Source organism: Kryptolebias marmoratus, linkage group LG19, assembly GCF_001649575.2.
Source record: "Kryptolebias marmoratus isolate JLee-2015 linkage group LG19, ASM164957v2, whole genome shotgun sequence".
In the NCBI taxonomy this organism is placed as follows: domain Eukaryota; kingdom Metazoa; phylum Chordata; class Actinopteri; order Cyprinodontiformes; family Rivulidae; genus Kryptolebias; species Kryptolebias marmoratus.
The window spans coordinates 9,084,344-9,100,284 of NC_051448.1; the positions used below are offsets into that span (position 1 = coordinate 9,084,344).

The 15,941-nt window shown below is 37.6% G+C and overlaps 2 protein-coding genes across 2 annotated transcripts; both read right to left on the reverse strand.

Annotated features, from left to right (window-relative positions):
- Nucleotides 1-25: 25 nt before the first annotated feature.
- serac1 (serine active site containing 1) lies at nt 26-6,681 on the reverse strand. Its single transcript, XM_017423202.3, has 17 exons — nt 6,576-6,681; nt 5,984-6,089; nt 5,140-5,176; nt 4,878-5,020; nt 4,384-4,473; nt 3,626-3,757; nt 3,422-3,543; nt 3,184-3,312; nt 2,948-3,061; nt 2,566-2,728; nt 2,220-2,370; nt 1,972-2,113; nt 1,771-1,871; nt 1,450-1,547; nt 1,162-1,344; nt 925-1,068; nt 26-813 (listed from the first exon to the last, which is right to left on the reverse strand). The coding sequence occupies exons 2-17, from the start codon at nt 6,072-6,074 to the stop codon at nt 677-679; spliced, it is 1,977 nt and encodes a 658-aa protein (XP_017278691.1). The 5' UTR covers nt 6,075-6,089; nt 6,576-6,681; the 3' UTR covers nt 26-676.
- Nucleotides 6,682-7,735: 1,054 nt separating this feature from the next.
- On the reverse strand, nt 7,736-10,707 carry myct1a (myc target 1a). Its single transcript, XM_017423225.3, has 2 exons — nt 10,348-10,707; nt 7,736-8,942 (listed from the first exon to the last, which is right to left on the reverse strand). Exons 1-2 carry the CDS (start codon nt 10,400-10,402, stop codon nt 8,395-8,397), a joined length of 603 nt encoding a protein of 200 aa, XP_017278714.1. The 5' UTR covers nt 10,403-10,707; the 3' UTR covers nt 7,736-8,394.
- Nucleotides 10,708-15,941: the final 5,234 nt, after the last annotated feature.

A 15,941-nucleotide genomic window follows, 5' to 3' on the forward strand; every position in this document is an offset into this window, starting at 1 on the left:
GCATTGAAAAGTCAAAGACACTCTGCAACTTTCCTCATTTATTGGATTTATTGACAGCAATCAGTATTGCTAGTAAGTGTCAGACCTGTAAATCTACTGTTGTCACTCATTAAACTGTTCAGTTCTGTAAAATAAATATAATAATCTAATTATTATAATTCTGGACCATCTGATGTAAGGCTTGGGAAAATACATTTGGCACAAAATAGGTAAAATTCATAAATATAAAAATAACACTTTAAGCCACTACTCTGATCCCAACTACAGAGGAGGACTTTTGGAAAAAATGTAAGTACATCTTTAAGTAAATATATAATCATTATGTGCAAGGCTGCAAAGTCTGAAATGAAAAGAAGTTATAACTGAGAACAAATTCTCTTTATCTGAGCCTATTTGGAAACAATTTTGTCTAGTAAGAATAAAAATCTGGAAAAACGTATCTGACTATCAAGGGAAACAAACAGGATGCATGAAAATAAGAACTCCAGGTTTCTTTATCATAGTTAGAAATAAATTGATATTATGATCACTCATGGCTCACATAAGTGGTTGTTAATGTGTAAAAGAGGGTTTGGTGGACTTCATTCAGTTTTGGGTTTGAAGGTTGACAGCGATCCTCAGATTTCCTGCGTACATAGTAGGTGATGCCGTTGTATTTTGTGGTCGTAAGTTTCTGTCATTGGCTGATGTAGCTCTGGAGGGCCTCCTGGATAAACTGGAGGCTGCGCCTGTAGAGAAATGAGTCCTTCTTCTCTGGTTTGCAGATGTTCAGGTGATCAACATCTACATGAATAAGCTCCCCGATGCCAAGATCTGAAACAAAACGAGAAGACTCAAAAATGCAGAATCTACACGACACGGTCTAATTTTGTCTACAGTGAAGCTCACAAACAGCCTTATTTCTCATGTGAAAGCGTTACCCACCTGCTGACTGTGCTGGTACCACATAAATCTTGATCATGTGGCCAATATTTGTAGGCCGCGTTTCTGTGAAGCTCAGCACCTTGATTTTATTTTCTTTGGCAATATTCAGGAAGCTCTCGTTCAAGTTACGTAGAGCTGGCGAGTCTTTAAACACACATATGTTGATTTACAGCCGATTTTAAACTATTTCTTTAGAATCCAAAGTTTTAAACCTCAGAGCAAATCATTAACACTCACCTCTGCAGAGCTCTCTGACTTCTATGGAGGGAAAGAGGAGATATCTGACACTAACGGAGTACTCCGCCATCGAGGTGCCACGGTGAGGAACACTATAGAACATTATTCCTTTAGTGTTCTTTAAAAACTCCTGCATGTCTGGGTCGTCAGCTGCATCCTGCAGCATTTTCTTCACAAGAAGTCCTGGCAGAGGAATCAAACGTAAGATACCACACATGTGGTAAATGTGAAATATAATAAAGTAACTTGTTCTTAAGGTGCAGTTAAGAGATCATGTTGACAGAATACCTCCCATACTGTGAGCGACCCAAACAACAGGCCTTTCTCCAACTCCTGCTAGCTTCAACTTATTGAGCAACTCTCGACTTCTGTAGGCCAACGACTTCCTGAAAATACAAATAATCCTCAATTTAATATAACAGAATTGCTAATGAGTCAAACAAATGGAATAGTAATAAACTTAATTATCGCCTGCCGCCAAAGACGAGAGGCGATAATGTAAATGTGGTTTCTCAATTTTTTGCACAATTTTTTGCTCAATTTATTTTTACAACTAACAATATTCTACAGTAAATCACAAGTGGATATGTAAAGAAACTAAATATTCACCTTTGATTCTCAGCAGGACACTTGGCCATCCAGTCACTAAGATGACTGTCGTACTCGACCGACAGAACCCTCAGATTTGGACAATCAGCTGCCAACCATGACTGCCAACAAACAAGAACGAATATAACCCAGAAGAACAGGGAGATCTTTTTCTTTTTTTTCAATAATAATCCAGTTAGAAGAATGAAACGCATTTGTCACCTTTGGCCAGCACTCTGTGTAGTCGTCGTTGCTTTCAGGGTCTCTCTCTTCCTCTAACGCACTGCGGTCCTTCTGCCTCCATGTCTTAAAAGCTGCTCCTAAAATCCCGTGGATAAACAGCACGTCTGCTTTGATCGGCTCACTGCAAACAAACACATTGTCAAAGGTAAGTGTCAGGTTACAGTGAAAGGAAATAAAAAAGTTTATAAGTAGAATAAGTCTAAAAATAAAAGTAACTGTTCTCCTACTTGCCACGTGTTTGTGGGTGGAGGATGTAGACACCATCTTGGTATTTCTCCTTCACCGTTTCTCTGTCCAGGTTGGCCAGAGCTCGAGCTGCGTGAGACACCTGCATGACATGAGGAGACTGCATCATCTCAGCCAGGACAGGCAGCCAGCCTGAAGGAGTCAAAAAAAAGGAGAGAAACGGTTGGACCCAACATAATGTGCTGCTCATTTTTCAGTTAGGACAAATGAGACGGAACGCATTAAAAACATAAAACACATAAATATCATCAAGTAGGAATTCTCTAAAGAGCATCTGGGTTGAAGAAAAGAAATTTAAGCTAAAGTGAGTCATACACACAGACTTACCGGACTGGACTATGGCCTGGTGGATGCCTTCATCCAGAGCCAGATTTCCTATAATACGAACAATGTTTCTCTGAATCTTCAGGGACTCCCTTCTGAGCTGGTAAAGTCTCTGAAGGAGCTGCAGACCTCCTTTTGCAACTATGTGGTCACAGTGGCTCTGTACCTGCAGATTATAAGTACGCGTTTCTGTGAACTACAGTCTGAGTCAATCCAACAAACTAAAACTGTGATCAGTCACCAGCCGTGAGTTAATGAGGCAAACCTTCAGCCAAGAATGACAAGAAGCCACAAAATAAAACAGATCTACTCTGATTTTAAACTAACTTTTGCCTCTTATCAATTCAAAATGTGCTGCAAAAAGAATTTTCATAGTCATCATTACCTTTGAGTGCTGCACCAGAGCCTGCAGACAGAAGGACTCCACTTTCTCTGAAGGGACAGAGGTCAGGCTCTGAGCATAAGGCAGCCCATTGCCACCAAAACACCACAGACCGCCCTGCAACATCAGTGAGTGCACATTGTATTAACTGGATTTGAATTTTCTAACTTTTAGGCTACTGTTTGCGTCTTACTGTTCTGTGATCTACGAGTGTGTGTGCACGCATCTGTCATTGTTACCCTTTGTGCAGCCACGGACTGCGTGCTCTCCCTGAGCGCCAGTGAGGTGAAGTACTGAACACATTTGTCGACCTCAGACAGAGGAAGAGACGCCAGCAGCTGCCGTAGTCCATCCTCTGCAGACAAACCCTGACGGGACAGAAGAACATTTAGCCTCCTTCTTTTATAGAGTTCCTGTGTGAGGTAAAGATCCAGACGTCAGATCTTACAGATGATACTGTTTCTTAGAGATACATACATCTTCTAAGTTGGGCAGTGGAGGTGGGTGCCGGAAGAATCGCAGGTCCACCTGCGGAGTTCGGGCCAGGCCTACTGCTGTCCGCTGGTCCACAACCTGCGCTGCTGTCTGGTACTGGTAGTCTGGAATATTCACAAAATGTGTAATCTAATACCAGTTCAGTTTGTGTTTTTTTGAAAAAGAGAACAGATTGTGGACTTTTACCTTGCCAGCAGTGATTATTTGCCAGCTCCTGAACAGCCTGCAGCCGGATGTCTTTATTGGCTGATTGGGTCCTCTTCAGCAGTACCCATAATGCAACTTCATGTGGGTGGGCATCCACATGACTAAAGTGCTCTAAGAAACACAGTTTTATTTAGAATAAAAAAGAGCTGACTGACTTCATATTTACAGAACATTTGCCACAAATAATCCTAAATTCAAAGCAAACCTAAATCTATTAACTACCGTTATCTACAGTACTGCCTTTTGGTTATTACAACCGCTATGGAGTTGCAGCACAAACCTTGTGGAAGCAAACCTTGTGTCACCAGTTTTGCAGCTTATAGTTTGTAAAAGATCAAAAAGTTCAATTTTACCAGGATCTAAGGTTTGACAATAAAGTGTTACATATTCTCGTTTAATTAAAATGTAAACTGTAATTGTTCAATGTAAGAACAAACCAAGAGAAAAGTGTTTCAGTCGACTGTATTTAATGTACATAACGCAAAAACTATGTGAGATTCAAAAACAGGATGTCTATGGGTTAGGCAGGTGTTTCCTTTCCTTGTTCCTCATGTGGACACACCATTAAAAATGGACTGTGGTGGTTTTCTGTGAACATGTTTTTCTGCTTCTAAATGAAACAATCTAATTTATCTGGCACCACATTATAGAAGCTTTATGCAGTGTACTGCAACTGTTGTTTAACTGTGCAGTATCTGTAAGCGAATTGATATTGAGGCAACTTAAATATGCCTTACCATCTAGCGACTGCAGGAAAAGCCTCGAGGATAGTTCCACAAAGCGCCTCGCTGCTTTATGAAGCTCCCTTCTTGCTTTGTGTGTGAGGCCTGCAACAGAAGCAGAGCTGAAGCAGTAGCTACCACTATCTACAAAACTGGCTTGACCTTCAGGTGGAAAACAGCAAATATCGTGGGCAAATTCTACAGCACAAGTCTGTCATGATAGTTTCCTTTAAAAGTGTCGGCCTTGATTTGTGGAAGTGAGATCGCAGAACAGAGTGACCCAAACATTCAGACAGGAAAGGCAGCGAGAGGAAGGAAAGACAAGACAAAAAAAATACAAAAGCCATGAGCCAGCTGGATGTAAAAAACCTCCATATGACTTTGTATAAGAAATAAACTGATGCTAATATTTGCCAGACAGCCTCCAGCTGGATTAAGTTAGCCACAAATGGTCCTATTTATCATTAAAAAATAAAATGTAACACCTTTCTTACTGTTACATTGGTTACCTGCTGCGAAGTTTTCATTTTCAGCGGAGGAAGCGGCTCTGAGATAGATGAGAGATTTATATTTCTCTTGCTGGATTGCACTTGTGTCGATGGTCACAGCCTTATCCAACGCAACCATTTCATAAGTAATAAAAAGACAACCCCTACAAAGAGGTTAATAGATAAGCTGTAGCACAGAGATTCATTATTTTAACATAAACTGCGAGAATATTTGATCACTGAGGAGTGTCAAAAGTTTTATTTAAAAAAAACTAAAACTTACCCAAAGACAACTGCGCCGGTTACTTTAGCTGCTTTCCCTAAATTCACAAGAAAGAAAATCTACATTAGCGGAGAGTTTCAAATGTTGATACAGAAATGATCTTTGTTAATTTTATACCACTAAAACAACACGTAGTGGGGATGTCTCACAGCTGATTATCTTACAACAGTTCAGTAACTTAACTGACACAAAAATAGCTTCAAAAAGGCTGAATTTTTCAAAAGAGATGAGGAGCTCACAGCTCTAAAATACCGTATAAACACATAATAATGTTCTTCATCATAATGAAAAACTACAAATGATTTGTGGCTTTATAATTCAGAACATATTTTAAAGATTCTGACAACACAAGTAAATCTCTATATGCTAAAAAAAGAAACCAGAAATGATTAATTATTATGACCTTCAGTCCCTCAGGCAGCTTTGATTCTCTATACATCACTGTATGAACTTGAAAAAACACTTCAAAAATCACCGTCAGTGAGCAGTGTTTGTTTCCACATCCACACATGCAAGTTTAAAGTACGCAATACAAAAATAAACAACCTTTATAAACCAGGCTAAAAAATGTACCACCTTCCTGTGTACAAGCTTATTTAGGTGAAGGTAATGGAAGTCTGCTATAAGTGAAAATTTAAAGCAAACAAGATTTAATATGCAAATCACAACATCGCTTTCCTTAGTTCACAGTAAGAGAAACATGATGCGGGTATTTTCTTTTTATTAAGGTTTAAATGCTTTAACTATATCTGCATTAAGTTTTTATCTTCGATAATGTCCCATTCGTTTGTAGCTGAACAAGACTGCTGACAGAGGCAGGCCAATAAAGTGTGTAATGACTTACTTAAAGCTTTCTGGAGCACTTTGTTCACACCAGGAGGCCCAGCTGAGCTCAATCTTCGACAGTGGATCAAACGCAAAGCTGCAACAGACATCCTCCACCTCTCTGTCTGTGAGTTTATTATTATTAGACCACCCAAACACACACACAAAACAGTTTGTGAGCCAGGATTCAGAAAGAAAGATGTCACTAAGATTTGTTTGGTCATTTAAACCACAAATCTCTTCACAAAGATGCCGCAGTTTAACACGACAGCTGATAGTGGTTTTCTCACAATCAGTTTAGGTTCATTCATCAGCTCTTTAGCTAGCTAACCTTAGCTAACTTTGCTAATTCGGAATCATAGAAATCGTACAGTTGATATATTTATTGTCAGTAACATTTACAGTCTTTCACCTTTTGTCTTACACAACTAAGTCGCTGTAATAGGAAGGCGAGGACGTCGCATTAATCTCTAATAACATCGGAGGAAGCGAAATTATCGGTTAACTTTAACTTTTTACGGCTCGCATTAACTACAAAATAGGACCTGACAGACAAAGAAAACACGCGGAGTGGTTGAGATTTAACTCTAAAAACTGAATGATATATTTACCTTCTTTAATGAACGACAGGTTTTATAAGAACTACAAGACTGCAGCTAGTGATCATAACACAACTGCGTCTCACAAATAATACGTCATCAACCGCCGCCGCGGATCAAGATGCACCGAGGTATAAAAGTCAACAGGAAAGTCACGATTTTAATGTTATTTTAAAACACTTAAACGCATTTTCTTAAAATTTAAAGAAAGGTTGTTTTACTGAACATTTCATTTCGCTCCATTTGTAAATAATATGTCAATAGTCTTAAACAAAAATACTAATTATAAGTAGTACTTTTGTTTTTCTATAGTGTTTTTAAAAACAATTTCACTACACAGCAAAAACAATTTTGTGCATTAAAATCACAGTAACACAGAAAACAATAATAATGGCATGCAACTTTTTATTTGAATTGTGAGTCTGTTTGTGGTTTACATTGCTATTAGGTTGTTCATTTTATTCTGCATCATTGTTAAAAAGTCAAGTATCTACACATTAATCTTGAGGAACCCTCGAGTATTTGTACTTTATGTGAGCATTTGATTACCTTTCATTTTTTTATTCTTCCATTATTTAAACAAATATTGTCACTGATTTTTAATTTATCAATTATCTTATTGTAAATAGATCATCTAACTCTGCAAATATAAGTGAAAAAGCAAATCATAACAGCAATAATTTTATAGTAATAATAAATAACAATTAAAAATACATTTTTACATCAACTAAATATATGAGAAATATTCTAAAATGTAAAAATAAAAATGAAAAAAAGTTTTTTTTTACTTATAATTATAATTTTTTTATGGTTTCAACTCTTACATATATTTTTCTGCTTGTTATTCCTAGAAAAGTTACTGTATTAATTTTATCTCGCTAAGATCAGTGAACTATTCTTTCTGTGAGTAAATATCTGTCATTTTTATTCCCTAAATGCAAAGTTTATCTGCCCACAATTATAGCAAGGTGGCTGAATTCTGCATGCCAGCAGTCTTCTTAGGTGATCTAAAACATGAAGCCTGTTGATATTAATATCAAAGTCATCTCCTTTGTAGAGGTCCTAGTTTCCAATTAATAACATTTTGCTGAACATTTAAGGCCAAGGTAAATTAATGTCTGTTGACAGCTGTTTTGTTTGTTTTATTCTAAATGAAAGGATCAGATAGTTTGTTTTAACAGTAAAGAAAAATGCACAGCTTTATTTATACCTTCAGGTGCTTCCCATATCTGCACAGAAACACATTTCATTTGTGATTTTATTGCATTAAATTAATACTATCAAATGTACAATAGACAACATTTAAAAAGCTCCACACCTAATGCCCACTTGGAATACCCGCTTGCACTTGTGCATACTCTTTATACAAACACATCATTATTTAAATTTCACACAAGGTGACTCAGTAAAAATATGCCTCCCAAAACAACAACAGTAGGTCAGTTTAACTATGTCTGTAGCATAGTTTTGTATAGACAGGTTAACACAAGCCTCGCTTTTTTTGCTTCACGTATAAAACATTTTTTTGTGTGTGTTGTTGCATAGGTATTATACTGCTGTACACATTTAAACATTTTGCTTTGGTGTAAACTTAGTAAACAGTCCAGTTTGAACAATTGTATAGCAATAATATTTGTTCACCAGACAGTTTCACATGCGTCAAAGGAAAGTTATGTGTTGTATAGGTAATGAAAAACAAGTAAGTTAAAAAAAATGTTCATTGTGTGGATCAGATGATTGAATCATTGACCCTCTTGTGTTGTAAATCAGAATAGATTCAATTATAAGAACATCCATTTTTAGCTCAGAGCTCGTTCGTGTCTCACTCCTGTCAGGTGGCTGTTTCCTGATAAGCCCTGATGATGCTCTCATAGGCCGGAGGTGGGGTCTGTGTCACACTGAAACCCCTCAGGTTGTTGTTCCCCCAAAACGACTCGGGTCTTGGTGGGGTGGCAGGGGACCGGGCAGCAGTTTGAGCCGATCCAGCCGAAGTGGTCAGAGTTGGCGTACGGGGCAGCGTGGTCTGGCTCCCCTCCTCTGCCTCCCTTGCAATCTGGCTGCACTGGATGAGAGGGTGGAAGGTGGAGGCCCTGAAGCTGGATTTGTGCCCCACTGCGTCCAGGTGGTCCGGGGAAGAGGTCTGACGGTGGAAGCTGAAAGCTGCACTTAATAAACTGTTGTTGCTCCTGCGATCGTAGCTGCTGCTGCGGTTGAATGATGGACGATTGTGGGAGGAAGTGCGCGAGGTGCGGGGCGGGCGGCGGGTGATGCTGGCAGAGCCTGCTTTGCGTCGGGTGATCCATGTTAGGATCACATAAACCATGGCCCCCAGGAGCAGACCCACAGCAACGGAGACACAGAAAGCTATAATTAAAGGAACTGTAAAATAAAAAAAGGGATTTTATGTTTTGTGCTTCAGCTGTATAATCAAAACAACACAAACACTCTTTTTATTCATTCATTTTTGTAATTTATCTATTTTTCCCTCTTTGATGGTGAGGCCCAAAAGGTCACTGATGGTTATGTTCATGTAATACATATAAACGCATTTCCTTCTCCAGCACATATATGCTTTCAACTGCGTAAACGCTGAATCAACATTCTTCTTACTGTTATTCTGTCTTTTATTTTTTCAAACGTTTTTTGAAATCTAACAACTTTCACATACTTTGTGGTAAGTTTAGCCATTTATATATATCAAAAACATTCAGCTCATTCAGGAGATGGATGCTATCACTTTTGGGTTTTGTACCTTTTATACTTTTCAGAATATTTAACTTCATTTACAAAATTTCCCCCTCTAGATATACCGTACATTAAAGTCTCTTCAAAAACATTGTTTTTTTAAAAAAAAAAAAAACCGCCTCAGCATGCTTGCTTTTTTTTCTTCTTTTGCTACTTTTAGCTTCTAGTCACCAATTTGTTACCTTTAGCTAGCGTTTTACTTCTTTTAGCTTTAACAATTCAGTTCCAGCTTCTTCAGCAAACTTCAGAAAAAATCATTCAAAATTCATCCCTCGTTTCTTTAGAAAGTGGTTTCATGGATATTTCTCCTGAATTTCTAAAAATCTTTTATAGTAGTTCACTGTACTTTGGCTGCTTTTTCAGTCCTGTACTTGATTTTTTTTTTTAAGAAAAAAAAAGTTGGTTAATTCATTTGAACTCTAATCAATAAATCATTCAGAGTAAGGTGAGGTACAAGAACTGGAAAGGAAATGGGTGGAAAAAGTAGCCAAAGACCAAAGAAAAACATTGAAAGATCTTCAGAAAGCTAGAAGAGCTATTGATTGAGACCACTTTAACAAAATTTAAGAACGTTTGGCTGCTTAGGAATAGGGAATGATTTATTCATCTCTTATTCTGAAGAAAAAAGAAAGAGAATGCTGCAGATAAGATAAATCCATTTGGACTTTTTCCAGAGAAAAACAATCCAGTTTCAGCTCAGACCATTAGTGTTTAAAAGACTTGGCCAAATGTCTTCATATTACCTCTATTTTTGGAAAAGAGAGAACTACACACCAGTAAAACATCGTACAAACTTTACTTTTAAGAACACTGGGGGAAAAGAATGCTAAGTTTCGTTGGTTTAAAGTAAGTAATCCACAAAGGAAATGTTTCGTTTGCATAGTCTAATTTATTTTTTTGTTAATTATTGCTCAATAGCAGCCAGGCAAACATGCTGTATCAATTTCAGGAGTGATTAAAGCCTGAAATTCCTGAGACAAAACAGCACCAACCAAAGTGACCACATCAAACAGAAGATGGTGGAAAGTTAGAAACTCACCAGCATCAACGGACTGCAGAATGTCCTGAAAGACACTTGTGTTGTTTTCAGCCATGACATAAAAAAGGCTTTAATACTCTGTTTTTAAGCTTTTCTTTTTAAACTCCTGTCCCCCTTTTGTCCCCCCTCTGTGAGCTCTCTTTCCTCTCTTCTGATGGCTTTTCCTGTCTTTCAGCCTCGTCTCTTTCCTGTTTCCTTACTTTCCTCACTCCCCGCTCCTTCTCTCACTTTCTCCGTCCGTACGTGTGACTCGTTTTCCAGAGAGACTCGGCCCAGAGGCGTGCAGAGAAGACTGACGGCAGACCCTGGCAGTCATCTTGTTTGTGGAAGCGGAAAACTACACTGTCACATTTCCTGCCTTTCTGCTTGAAATTAGCAACAGGAGTGGCTTATCTGACCAGAGCAGAGATCCTGGAGGTGGAGAGGCCGGGTGTTTCTGCAATCACTTCCTTTATCATAATTTCCCTAAAGTTGATGAATGTGAAAAAACCTATCACAGAAGTATGGCAGTCAGGGAAACCATGTAAATGTTTGCGTGCCATCATTTAACTGCAGGAGCACATTTGAAATCAATAGCTGGAATTGATGGCGCAAATAGCTTTGTTTTTGGTGCAAATATGAGATTACTCTTGCACATTTTTTACCCAGCCTGTCAGGATGTGGATGTTTGCAGAAATTCCAGCATTTTTGTTGGTAAGCTCAGCCTTTCCCCACGTGTCTGCCAGAGCAGCGGGGCCTGGATTGGATGTGTGCTCTTTTCTCCGCTGGAGAACTTCCCGTAAAAAAAATATTTCTTTTTTTCGATAAGAAAGAAAAGCAGTGCAGCTATTTCATTAATATGCAGGGAGTCTTTGAAAGTCAAAACACAATGATCTGCGGTCTGCAGCAAAATTGCAAGGCAGTCAGATGAAAACATGAGAGTCATCATTTTTCGATTTAATGGCACTTTCTAGAGTCAGTTCTTCACCTTAACATCAATTTTAACGATAATTGTGTCAAAAAATATAGCCTTTCCTTGTGTTTTAATAGGCTGAGAGCCTCACAGCTGCCTTACTGGAAACTACCCAAAGCTTGAACTTCCTTTAATTGTTGGCTCTGCTGTAAAACTTGTTCAAAATAACAAGATAGCACTCATAAATCTATAGCCATTGTGTTTTGGTTTTAATAGCAAAATATGAGTCTGACATTTTTGTAGTAACGGAGTCATTCTGTGAACTTAAGTCATTTTATTGTCAGAATATATACATACGATTTTGTTGGTAGCTCTCAGTGATGAGAGGCACAATACTTAATACACAAAGTGTACAAAAAATATGATAAAAACGTGATCAGCAATGGGATTGGAAAACAGAAGGTCGTAGAACACATTATTTTACAAAAATACTTCATGATGCAAAAGATGTGCATAAGCAATTGTAAAAAAACAAACACACAGTTAAGTAATGTTAAATTTTATACAAAGTTTTAAAAAAGTGAAGATGTTATTCTTGAGGAAGCTCATGTTTCGGGCAGTTTTGTGTATAAATACAACAACTCTGGTCAAAAATGTTCTGGTTCAAATAAAATGTTTATTTTATTCCCACTTCGTCCAGAAGATGGCGTTATACTCTGGGAATGTATATCTCATGTAATGTGGAAGTCTGCACATTTTGCTACCATATCAACTTATCAGTTGTTACTTATTTAGTTTAAAAAGTAGAAAATGAAAACAGAACATCCTAATTAGCAAATCCACTCAATTTAGCTGCATCTCCACCCCTACAGGAAAATCAGAAAATCATAGGAGCTGTCTTAAATCTGCAACTGAAGCATAATTTGTTTTGAAAGCTGGCATAGATGCATACAAATGTAAGGGGCGGGGTCAAACCTTTGGCCCCGCCCGCGACATTCACCAGGTGTTAGGTTTGCATCCTGATTAGTTCTCTCAAAAAGTATCAAAAATATTAAAATTCCTTCTGGTGCAAATGAGACTAATATTTATTGTTGCTGTTGTTGTTTTGGGGGAATTACAGGAGCTACAAAAATTCTCAATTTAAAAATAATTAGAATAAAAGTGCTTTGAAAGTGAAAAAATCGGTTACAAGTAACAATGTTTTATTGAGGCAGGTTTTTTTTTCTCCTGAAGGGGGCGCCATAGATCACAGCTCGAAGGTTCGTGTCGCTAAGGTTGTTTTGAACGTGTTGAGTAAAATCAAGACACTTTTAAAGCTTCTAATAAATCACTTCCAACTCATGCCTGACGGTGGGGAGCGTCAGACTCGGTTCATCAACACAGAGGTAAGTTTTGGTGTGAATAGGTCTCGTTAAACTGCGGGAAAGAGTTAAACTAACATGAATCATCCACCTTTACTCAACAATTAGACTAATCTACTAAATGTGTAGAAGTCTTTATCTGAATTTTTTTATAGCATCTCGTTTGTTTGTTTTTTTTTAACCATGGGAATATTAAAGTACAAACAACAACTATGTAACTACAAATTTAGTTATTTTGTGTTTTAAAAAGCAGATTTACTGCATGACCTAATGAAGTGGGGCTGCCTGGAGCAAGCTGAAGTGAAGACAGTCAGGTTCTTTCACTGCTTTTAGTAAAAGAACTACTTTATAAACAAAAACGAGTCAGAGGTTAAAATAAAAATGCATTTACTGATATTAAAAGGTACATTAAATCAAAGTTTTATTCTGAATTATATAAAATGGTGCAGTTTCAAAAAGATTATTTCAATAGTTTTCCAGATATGTTGAGTGAAAATCTGAAAAGCGGGTCTACACTCAATATAAACAAAGCACGTCACCGATTTAGTTGAAAACCATGTGGAAACTTGAGTCACGTGACCAACCTGCATAAAGTTGGATGTAGTCTGTGTAGGAGAACAAATAAGGTTAATTTTTGACCTGTTTTCAGTCACTTTAGCTGTTTCTGTAGGTAAAGAAATACACAGGGTAGTTGGCATCTGGTCACAAATTTTGCTGACAAATTTGTAATTCAAGGACACATGAACCTTTTAATATAAGAAAAAAGATAGTGTGGATTTTTGTTTCTTAATCATTTTCTTTTTGTCATGACTTTGCAATGAGTTCCTCTTGCCAAAAACAAAGTGGACAAGCAATCCACTTTGGGACCAAGACCAAAGAGGACTGGTGCCACCATTTTAAAATCTTTATATTTTGTTTCATAAACCTTTACATTGTTTTTTAAAATGGTGGTTTAGTTAGATACAAGCATAAAGCAGAATCTAGCTACAGCACTTCCAGTGCAGCCAGCATTTATCAAGAATATAATTATGCCAGGAATAATTGTGTAATGTGAAATTAAAAACTAAATATGATTTAATTTTTTTTAGACTGTTTAAAGATGGCTTCAATCTACCTTGGTGTTATTTGGATGAGCTGTTGGTTCGTCCATCTGGTCAGAATTGCACTTTATTTCTTCAAACTCAAGTTGTTCAAAGTTACAACAGGTAAGACTTTTTTTGTTTTTGCACAAGATGTAATTTTAGACCATTTGAACTTGACAAAAACACGGTAAGTGGGCAAAAATGCAAGCTACATGGACATAGAGAGAACAGTATTTTTCCTGTGAGGAGTAACGTGTAAATGGAAACAGGTTTGCTGATTAATGATGGGAAACAGGTGGTGTTGAGGAGCTGAGGCTAACAGAGGACATCTAGTGGCTGAGATGATGGGAAAATCAACAACATGATTGATGAATCACAATAAAATAAAACAAAATACAAAGCTAAAGATTAAGACAAAGCCAGACTGATATGTAATTAAATTTAAACAGCAGCAGCATATTTTATCAGGTCCTCAACATTCAGCCTCAACTATGTTACAACAAGCTCTTTTTATAGCAGCTGGTCTGACATATTGAGGTTATTGCAAGAGTTACTAATGACTTAATTGTGCATTTTTTTGCCACGGTGCTATATTTAAAATGATTAATTGCTGTTTGTAGATTTCATGTCAAAAAGGCTTCATGAAGATTCCCTCCTGAGCCACACAGGCCAAGGTAAGCACCACTGTTAGCACCTGGTGAGGATATCTCAGAAAGGTAACAATTTTACTGATAATTCTTAATTTACTTAGATCTTTATGCTTCTAAAAATTCATATAAAAAACATTTGACCATTTGCAAAATACCTTAAGAAAAACTATGGGATTTATTTAATTAAAAATTACTTTAAGGGGCACAAAATGATTCACGGTTCTGAATAGTTTACTTTTAGGATTAGTATTAGTATTTTATGGATCAAACCTCATTTAAAATGGACTGAGGGAGAGGGACGGACCAGAATTTCTTAATTTCAAAATTTGATACGTTTACTGCGTTCCATTGCCAGTAAAATATAGGTTTATGAGATTTGCAGATCATTGCATTCTGTTTTTATTTACATTTACAACTTTTCAGAATTAGGGATGTGTTTCAAGTTCTTTCTAAATCATAAATAAAAATGTAAAAGCTGTTTGCATTTCAGCCCTGGTTTTACTTACCTGCTACACAAAATGGATTTGCAGCATTATCCCTATTTGCTTCTGTGTTTATTTTGACATCCAGGTCGACAACAAACTTTCTAATGAGGTTTTTGGAAAGTGCTGACTAAGAATTAAAGAGCTTACCACTCCAGTGGTTCTGGTCCGAGCTCTCTGCCTGTGCAATGATTAGATAAGTAAACGGATTTTAAAAGGGTAGGGTTGGTTTTTTTGCATATGCTGGAAGATTTTCTATTGACCCGTGAGCTTTGTCTCTGCTCCTCTCTGCTGCAGCATTGTGTGCCCCACTCTTTTGCTGAATCGGTTTGGTCCTGGGAGACTCTGAATTTTAGAGGTCACCCCAAGCTGAGCTGTGTAAAAACGGAGGAATCAGCAGTCTGCTGCTGCTGCAGAGGGCTCAGCCAATCCTACAACATTTCGGTGCACTTGCAATTCAAAAAGCAGATTCTGACATATGTAGCTGTAAGTAAGCCACTCTGTAAGTAAGATAAATCCATGTCTGAGGAATTTTTTTTTTTTGCTGTGGTTGCTGCAATTGGACAAGTCTGTAAATTTGATGGATGTTTATTTATTTGCTTTTTTGGGTCATGTTTATATTCAATTTTACAAGAAGATGTATAGAAATGCGAGTGCTGAATTCAGGTAGTAGGCTTTGTTTTACAAAATCTGGGAATCTGGGCGCACAAACACTCATTTACAGGGCTGTTTCCTTAGATCCTCATTCATTTTTTCCAGGTATTCCCCATCCCTGAAGAATTTCCGGTCAACTTATAACTAGTCCATTTGTTTTTAATTCCCCATTTTGTTTCTGCCTTTCCTGAAAGATGTTGCTGGTCAGAGCGCTGTGGCCGCTCTGTCAGCTCTGTCAGCTCTTCTAAGATCTCTCCGGAGAGGACGATGAAAGGTCCTGTCTAATGGGATTACACGTTGTGATAAGTGCTCAAAGCGGTTCATCACACCTCCCACCTGCATTTCAAAGAGTGGCATTGATCTGTTGTGGAGCAGAGCAGCTCAGAGTTTGTATTTCTGTGAGATGATCATAGGCAGAGATGGGTTTTTGATTATTGATTCTTTACTTTGATTTGTTTCTTTCGAGTTGCACT

What these genes read in the sequence shown, in the direction of transcription:
- serac1 (XM_017423202.3), bottom strand. Translation starts at nt 6,074, where the DNA reads ATGTCTGTTGCAGCTTTGCGTTTGATCCACTGTCGAAGATTGAGCTCA. An exon ending in AAATGAAAACTTCGCAGCAG is followed by an intron (nt 4,474 to 4,877) that starts GTAACCAATGTA and finishes CTTCTGTTGCAG; the next exon opens with GCCTCACACACAAAGCAAGA. An exon ending in AGTCAGAGAGCTCTGCAGAG is followed by an intron (nt 1,069 to 1,161) that starts GTGAGTGTTAAT and finishes GTGTGTTTAAAG; the next exon opens with ACTCGCCAGCTCTACGTAAC.
- myct1a (XM_017423225.3), bottom strand. Translation starts at nt 10,402, where the DNA reads ATGGCTGAAAACAACACAAGTGTCTTTCAGGACATTCTGCAGTCCGTT. An exon ending in TCTGCAGTCCGTTGATGCTG is followed by an intron (nt 8,943 to 10,347) that starts GTGAGTTTCTAA and finishes TTTATTTTACAG; the next exon opens with TTCCTTTAATTATAGCTTTC.